This window comes from Oncorhynchus gorbuscha, linkage group LG03 (genome assembly GCF_021184085.1).
Source record: "Oncorhynchus gorbuscha isolate QuinsamMale2020 ecotype Even-year linkage group LG03, OgorEven_v1.0, whole genome shotgun sequence".
NCBI lineage: Eukaryota > Metazoa > Chordata > Actinopteri > Salmoniformes > Salmonidae > Oncorhynchus > Oncorhynchus gorbuscha.
In genome coordinates, this window is record NC_060175.1 from 83,534,116 (window position 1) to 83,543,183 (window position 9,068).

At 43.5% G+C, this 9,068-nt stretch overlaps 1 protein-coding gene across 1 annotated transcript; it reads right to left on the minus strand.

Annotated features, from left to right (window-relative positions):
- Positions 1 to 821: 821 nt before the first annotated feature.
- Positions 822 to 8,870, minus strand: LOC124032072 (transcription factor E2F1-like). The gene is given in 9 exon segments (XM_046344124.1): positions 822 to 2,529; positions 5,820 to 6,051; positions 6,207 to 6,321; positions 6,436 to 6,588; positions 6,790 to 7,009; positions 7,129 to 7,231; positions 7,405 to 7,464; positions 7,466 to 7,758; positions 8,504 to 8,870. Coding segments are annotated over 8 exon segments (1,335 nt in total). The 5' UTR covers positions 7,652 to 7,758; positions 8,504 to 8,870; the 3' UTR covers positions 822 to 2,263.
- Positions 8,871 to 9,068: the final 198 nt, after the last annotated feature.

Below are 9,068 nucleotides of genomic sequence, written 5' to 3' on the forward strand. Positions count from 1 at the left end.
TTACACCATTCCTCAATGCAGAATCTTTCCAGATTCTTGATATCCTTTGTCTGCGCTTATGGACTGCCCTCTTCATTTCAAACCACAGGTCTTCAATGGGGTTCAAGTCCAGAGACTAAGATGACCATGGCAAAATGTTGACTTTGGGTCAAAAAAACATGTTTTTGTGGATTTTGATGTGTGCTTGGGGTTATCGTATTGTTGGAAAATCCACTTGCGGCCAAGTTTCAGACTCCTGGCAGTGGCTACCAGAATTTTGGATAAAATGTCCTGGTACAGGGTAAAGTTCATGATGTTTGTTGACCTAAAGGGCCCCATGAACAGTGGAAGCAAATTAAGCTTCCACTGGTCCTGGATCTTCCACCAAAACAATAACCAAAGCCGAAAAGTATCCACCGCAATTGTTGCAACTCCTATTACTAGCCTGTTTAACCTCTCTTTCGTATCATCTGAGATCCCTAAAGATTGGAAAGCTGCCGCGGTCATCCCCCTCTTCAAAGGGGGAGACACTCAAGACCCAAACTGTTACAGACCTATATCTGTCCTACCCTGTCTTTCTAAAGTCTTCAAATGCCAAGTTAACAAACCGTTTTGAATCCCACCGTACCTTCTCCGCTACGCAATCTGGTTTCCGAGCTGCTCATGGGTGCACCTCAGCAACGCTCAAGGTCCGAAACGATACCATAACCGCCATCGACAAAAGACAGTATTGTGCAGCTGTCTTCATCGACCTGGCCAATCAGAAAGATCAGTATTGGAATTATTTGTATTTTGTTTGTAAAAATATACACAGGTTCAACTTGCCCGACAGTCATAAATTGTCTGTCTTTCACTTATTAAACAACGGGATGGAACTAGAAATGTCTGTTTTACGTTAATGGAACTCTTTGCAGTTTGTTTTCACCTTATTTTTATCATCATCAACTACCCCATATAGCAATGTTTTTATTCTTCAAAAAACTAATTTGATACAAAAGACATGCTTGATAAACCACTCGGATTGGTACAAGTCATTATTTTCACCACTGAATTTGTGGGAAAAAAAGCTCATTTTGTAATGTTGTTACAAAACAAAGTGCTGAACAATGTGAAATTGACTGCAGAGTTAAATTCCCTTAAGCACTTTTAACACAGTGGCTGAATTCTCAAGTAAAGTAAGTAGCCTGACAGCCCCAAATAGTAGTAATCCACAATTTACTGTTAGGAAATTCAAATCTAACACTTTCATTCAAAAACCTCAATTATAGACACAGAATAACACCTGAATTGCATCCATCCAACACTTTTATGTTGTTGTTGTAAGGCACTGCATAAGACCTGCAGAAAAGGAGCTGTGATAAGGTTCATGATAATGACAAACTGTGATATAATGTATGACTGACAATCAACCAAATGTAAAGCCTGGTAAAACAATATATTCAAACTGTAGACCAATATGGACAGGTTTTAAAAAGAGATCATATTTTCTTATTGGTAATTATGTTACCAAACAGATCTAATCAATGTTAAAGGAAATGTTTGCCCATTTTGAATGTAAGTGTTTTTGTGCATCTCAAGATTGAAAAGACAATAGCTTAGATAGACATGAAAACATGAAAGGACCCCAGGAATCGATAGAACATCGCTCAGAGATGCACAAAAACGATATAACATTCAAAACGGGTGAATCTTTCCTTTAAGGTACTGGTTCTCAATCCTGGTCCTGGGGACCAGGATTTGATGATTTGAATCAGGTGTGTAGTGCTAGGGCAAAAACAAAAATGTGCACCCCTTTGGGTTCCCAGGACCAGGAATGAGAACCACTGCTTTAAGGCATGACATCCCAAACTTCATCTATAAAAGGTCTCTTAACCTACATAGGCTATATCCTGCCATTACCATTGGCCAACATACTATACTGTAAGACTTCTTAAAATGCATCTGAAACCCAACTCTTAGTGGAAAAGTCTGACTCTTCCTTACACCTGAGACTATGGCAAAAATGCCTACCTAACAAATTCAGTACTAGCTTCCAAGCTGATAAGTCCATATCCCACAAGTACACCTTCTCAAGCCACTGAGGGGAAGAAGAAAAAAAAACATTCTTGGTACAAAAACATTATCTGTATAGAAATAAATTAAATAGCCATCTAAAGCTAACCTCTTGCTAGACGACTTAAGTGCCATTACTGTCTGTGCTGTACAATTCTGTATTTTAGCCACATGGGAATACTTTTCTGAGGGGAAAAGGGTGTGTATTGGGTGTTTCCATAGAGATACAACCTCATTCTTGTTCTGTGGGTGTTTCTCTCCACCCCAACTCTAGTGGGGTGAAGTCTCCAAAGTCAGAGTCAAACAGTTCAGTGATGCCCTCATGCTCCTCTAGGCCAAAGTGGTAGCTGTGGGTTTGTGGAGGGGACAGGTTGATGAACCCATCCAGTGGGTTACCAAGGCCCTCCCCACTGAGGAAGTCAGAGGATGACAAGGGTGAAAGGTCAAATTCTGGCAGCACTTCCAAGTTAGTGAACGGGTAACATTCCAGGACTGCTCCTGTAAAAATAAAAATAAAATAAAAAAAATGGAAATGCAGTTTTAGTGACCACGGCCAATAGCCATTGAGGAATGTTAAAGAGCGACTGAATGCACCGATTCTGTATGGGTTTCTCTGTTGCTCATTAAGAAGAACAAGATTTCAGTCTTTGGGGGTGTGGTTCGATGTGGCAGTTACTGATGTTTGTCCCCCATGAGACACAATAGGAACAAAGCCAGTATCACTTCCTCAAAATAGTCAGAATGAATCAACAGTTAATTTGGAAAGTATTCAGACGCCTTGACTTTTTCCACATTTTGTTACAGCCCTATTCTAAAGTTGATTCAATAGTCGTCGTCGTCGTCATCCCCTCAAATCTACAGAAAATACCCCATAATGACAAAACAAAATGTATTCAAAATAAAACTGAAAAATCACATTTACATTAGTATTCAGACACTTTACTCAGTTCTTTGTTGAAGCACCTTTGGCAGCGATTACAGCCTCGAGTCTTCTTGGGTAGGACGCTACACGCTTGGCCCACCTGTATTTGGGGAGTTTCTCCCATTCTTCTCTGCAGATCCTCTCAAGCTCTGTCAGGTTGGATGGGGAGCGTCGCTGCACACTTATTTTCAGGTCTCTCCAAAGATGTTAGATCGGGTTCAAGTACAGGCTCTGGCTAGACCATTCAAGGACATTCAGAGACTTGCCCCGAAGCCACTCCTGCGTCATCTTGGCTGTGTGCTTAGGGTCGTGGTCCTGTTGAAAGGTGAACCTTCGCCCCAGTCTGAGGTCCTGAGCGCTCTGGAATAGGTTGTCATCAAGGATCTCTCTGTACTTTGCTCCGTTCATCTTTCCCTCGGTCCCAACTAGTCTCCCAGTCCCTGCCGCTGAAAACCATCACCACAGCACGATGCTGCCACCATCATCATGCTTCACCGTAGGGATCGTGCCAGGTTTCCTCCAGACGTGACGCTTGGCATTCAGGCCAAATAGTTTAATCTTGGTTTCATCAGACCAGAGAGTCTTGTTTCTCATGGTCAGAGTCCTTTAGGCAAACTCCAAGCGGGCTGTCATGTGCCTTTTACTGAGGAGTGGCTTCCGTCTGGCCACTCTACCAGAAAGGCCTGATTGGTGGAGTGCTACAGAGATGGTTGTGCTACACAAAGGTTGTCCCATCTCCACAGAGGAATTCTGGAGCTCAGAGTGACCATTGGGTTCTTGGTCACATCCCAGATCAAGGCCCTTTTCCCCCGATTGCTCAGTTTGGCTTGGCGGACAGCTCTAGGAAGAATCATTTAATAATGATGGAGGCCACTGTTCTTGGAAAACTTCAATGCTGCAGACGTTTTTTTGTTACCCTTCCCCAGAATTGTGAGTCGACACAATCCTGTCTCTGAGCTCTACGAACAATTCCTTTGACCTCATGGCTTGGTTTTTGCTCTGACATGCACTGTTAACTGTGGCATCATAGACCGGTGTGCCTTTCCAAGTCATGTCCAATCAATTGAATTTACCACAGGTGAACTCCAATCAAGTTATAGAAACATCTCATGGACAATCAAAAAAACAGGATGCAACTGAGCTCAATTTCAAGTCTCATAGCAAAGGGTCTGAATGCTTATGTAAATAAGGTATTTCAGTTTTGCATTTTTTATAAAAATGTCGAAAAACCTGTTTTTGCTTTGTCATTTTGGGGCATTGATGAGGAAAAAAATAATAATATTCAATTTTAGGAATGGTAACGGGAAATAGGCTATATGGTCCTGGTAACGGGAATAAGGCTGTACGGTCCTGGTAACGGGAATAAGGCTGTACGGTCCTGGTAACGGGAATAAGGCTGTACGGTCCTGGTAACGGGAACTAGGCTGTAAGGTCCTGGTAACGGGAACAAGGCTGTAAGGTCCTGGTAACGGGAACAAGGCTGTAAGGTCCTGGTAACGGGAACAAGGCTGTAAGGTCCTGGTAACGGGAACAAGGCTGTAAGGTCCTGGTAACGGGAACAAGGCTGTAAGGTCCTGGTAACGGGAACAAGGCTGTAAGGTCCTGGTAACGGGAACAAGGCTGTAAGGTCCTGGTAACGGGAACTAGGCTGTAAGGTCCTGGTAACGGGAACAAGGCTGTAAGATCCTGGTAACGGGAACAAGGCTGTAAGATCCTGGTAACGGGAACAAGGCTGTAAGATCCTGGTAACGGGAACAAGGCTGTAAGGTCCTGGTAACGGGAACAAGGCTGTAAGGTCCTGGTAACGGGAACAAGGCTGTAAGGTCCTGGTAACGGGAACAAGGCTGTAAGGTCCTGGTAACGGGAACAAGGCTGTAAGGTCCTGGTAACGGGAACAAGGCTGTAAGGTCCTGGTAACGGGAACAAGGCTGTAAGGTCCTGGTAAAGGGAACAAGGCTGTAAGGTCCTGGTAACGGGAACAAGGCTGTAAGGTCCTGGTAACGGGAACAAGGCTGTAAGGTCCTGGTAACGGGAACAAGGCTGTAAGGTCCTGGTAACGGGAACAAGGCTGTAAGGTCCTGGTAACGGGAACTAGGCTGTAAGGTCCTAGTAACGGGAACAAGGCTGTAAGGTCCTGGTAACGGGAACAAGGCTGTAAGGTCCTGGTAACGGGAATAAGGCTGTAAGGTCCCAGTAACGGGAAATAGGCTGTACGGTCCCGGTAACGGGAAATAGGCTGTACGGTCCCGGTAACGGGAATAAGGCTGTAAGGTCTAGGTAACGGGAATAAGGCTGTAAGGTCCTGGTAACGGGAATAAGGCTGTAAGGTCCCGGTAACGGAAATAAGTCTGTAAGGTCCCGGTAACGGGAATAAGGCTGTAAGGTCCCGGTAACGGGAATAAGGCTGTAAGGTCCTGGTAACGGGAATAAGGCTGTAAGGTCCTGGTAACGGGAATAAGGCTGTAAGGTCCTGGTAACGGGAATAAGGCTGTAAGGTCCTGGTAACGGGAATAAGGCTGTAATGTAACAAAATGCACTGTAAGACAACTCAAGAAATCTGTAATTAACTGACATTATTGCATAGGTTTTGGTCGGGCAATTTAAATCTACTTAAGGTGTTTGGTGCAGCATTTCTCAAGTAAAAAAATGTGACGTGTTGTCTTATGTAAACAAAGTACAATACGCTATGCTGCTGGGTAGTCCGTCTCACCTTGTGTTTCTGACCAATATTGATTGCCATAAGCTGTTTTCTATCAGATAGGTTGTTTATTGCCTTGAGTTGTGCTTTAATGGATTTCTTGAAAGAAATCCCTGGCATTCTTGATCCTATCAGGGTGACAGTGTGACACTAGTGAGAGCAGCTTACCCGCTTCACGAAACAATGGCAGTGGAGAGGAGTTCTGTTGGGACGCAGCTGTTGACGATGTCATTTCCTGTGTGGAACTGCACTGTGGTTGTTCTGCAGGCTGGGGCATTATCTGGTATGTGGCTTTAGAAGGGCTGATGCCTGTCACTGGGCTGCAGACACCAGAAATGTCCTCTGGACACAGGAAGACATCAATGGGACCCTGGGTGCTCTTCAAGGAGACCTGATAGCCCTGCCAGTAGACAACAAAGGAATCATTTATTGAAACAGAGAGGATACAATTCAATAGTTGTGGTTGGTATGTAAACCACATTAGCTGGAATACAGTATTTGGTCCAGAAGAGAGTCTTGAGCAAGAGTCCATTGGTCTATTATCCTCCCACATACCTCACTGGGCTCTGACACTTGCATCTGGGTCTCTGGCGGGGCTCTGATGACCATCACCAGCTGGTCAGGAGAGTCAAAAGACTTCCGTAGATCCTGACACATCAAATAACCCAGCGTGCAATTATGTTAAAGAAAAAACACTGACCTATAATGCATATTCAAATACATACAGTAGATAGAAAAAGCACAGAAACACAAACAGAAAGACAGACAAGACACAAAAGGATATTTCTTGTTCTGGGTATCCTCAGTGAGGAGTCTGAGCTGGAGGTTACACTTGGTAATAAGCTCATCCAGTTTCTCCTCAGCCTGTGTCAAATCAGAGACCTCTTTCTGTAGGTCCTGGTAACGGGAAACAGATGCTCCATCAATGCGGTTCCCCCTGTGACAAACAGAATGTTAGGATAATGTTTTTTGTGTTTTTTTTTAGCTAATACACATATCCTGTGGAATCACTGATGATGGTGTATTGTATGTATTGAATAATATCTGTAGAGGCACGCACAATAAGGATTATAAGCCAGAAAGGTCAGAACACACTTTTGATATTGTCATACTGTACAGTACGAGAATCCAGACTTACAGCCATTGTATGTTGTTCTTTGATTTCTTGGAGATGAGCTGGATACCCTCCAAGACATTGGTGATGTCATAGATGCGTCTCTTCTGCACTTCCAGGACCTGTGAGGCCCAGTTGAGGTCCACCACCCCGTCAGGAGACTGGGCTAGCAGGTCTAAGAAGCGCTTGGTGGTCAGGTTCAAAGATGTGTCATAGCGAGACTTCTCTGTCGAAGGCTTTGTAACTGAGAGCGGGACACAATAATGAAAATACTTTTATTTATTGTCTTTGGCCAAAATTATAATAGTTTCAACTGAATTCAAATGAATAGTTATATTTGAATTATGAACCGGGTGTCTGTACCTCTGGGTGGTGCTGGTGTGGACGTTGGGGCCCTCCCAAGAGAAGGTGGGCGAGAGGTGCTGACATACTGGTGATCACTGTCCAAGTCCAGCTTCCTCTTCACCTGAAACAAGTTATGGGGGGGGGGGGGGGTCAAAGGTAAAAAGTTAGTGTGGATGCTACAGATCAGTCTTTCTCACACAGGCACACTTTCTGTAGTCATTGTACAGGGATAACTTTACATCATATTCCCACCCCAGCCAACACCTATATGAAAATGGTCAACTAGCTACCTACCGGAGGTCGTCCCAGAGTTGGCCGTCGCTGGTCCTGGACCACATCCGCAGGGCCTTGGGGGGGTAGCGAACAGGAGGATCTCTCCAGTGTTGCTGGGTACAGCTGAGTTTAAGCCCACATTGCTGGGGGTAGAAATGATGACTATCTGGTGGTTCTCTGATAGGTCAATACTCCCAGCATTCAAAAGAGACTCAAAGTCTGCCAAAAGATCCTCCGACGTCTGACCTGATACGAGTGCCTCTGACATGGCACACACAGCCGGGGTGCTCTAGTCCCCTAAATTGTCTTTTGTGGCAGAATTCAAGTCCAAAGGCTTGATATGCTACTTTCAGCACCTTCTGACACAAGTCATCTCTAATTTGGGAGAATAATAGTGCAAACGTATTAGAAGAGTTGGTTTACAAATACTGAGGTTAAGCATGTCTAATATTAACATTAGCTTACTGACAGTCAAGCTTCAACAACTAAAACTCACAAAATCAAAAATGCATGGTAATGCTTCCTCACAATTAGCCAGCTATAAAATAACCTTAGAGACAGTTGTTGCGCTTTCTGACAGCTGCAGACTGTAGTTACAGTCCGTAGCTATATAAGACAAATCGTTATATTGAATAATTTATCTATAGTTTACAAAAGTGAAATAAACATGCATCAATGTTAGCTAGCGTGCTAACTCGCTGCTAGCTTTTCTATGCAATCTATTGTTTTCATCTTTACAATGAGAGTGCGGTGAGGCCTGGCCACATCTATCAACTACTTTCCCTTTGTTAATTGCTAATTCACTACCTGACGTTGGTTGACATCAAAATAACGTTCGTTTGGTACAGTTTGTAAACCCAACTCATCATTTGCTTACTGTGTTGCTAGCAAGCAGAGTTCCTTGAATACTGCAACGACCTAGAAAAACTTAGCTACTCTAGTTAGCTACCTAGCTGGTATTGTTAGCCAAGAAAAGTGGTTGTGTTCGCTTCAGGGTTAGGATGGGACAGAAGACACAAACCAATTCAGTTTCAGACTAAATGTACCAGCAACATATTAGCTACAAACAAATCAGGAACCTAAATAGTTTGTATTCTTCTTAACGCAATATTGCACGAACCTGAACTTTTAGTTCAGCTACCTTGGACGAATAACTGGATTTATTACGCATCCTTTCAAATGACAATTAGGGCACCTTAGAATGCTAGCTAGCTTGCTGCAGTAACGTTACCAACCAACTCAGTTCTTCACCATCTCGTTTGGTCAGCATACCGAGGAACCAATCCGACAAAAACCGAAATAATGGCAAATAATTCCCCCACAAAAAAAATCTACATATCCTGTAAACAAATTATATGGATCATCTTGTTGATCACCTTGACTGAAGTCCTTCCATAAAAGTTATAATCTGAGCGCCAAACCGATTGTGTTATTGTTGTTATTGTTCCAGCTGATCAGAACAAGTGTTGAGGTTTACGCGCCAAATATTTTTGCCGCGAAACATACACGTGCATTAAAATCACGATTTCAATTGGTTGGGCGAATGCGTCCCTCTAACGTCAGAATTTCCGAGACTTGTCATTGGCTCCCATGAAATGCCACTCTCTGTGATGCCACGCTTTTCATTGTTATGAATGGGAAAACATGTTTTTGGCTAATAGATAAACTGTTAGAAAGCGTACCTT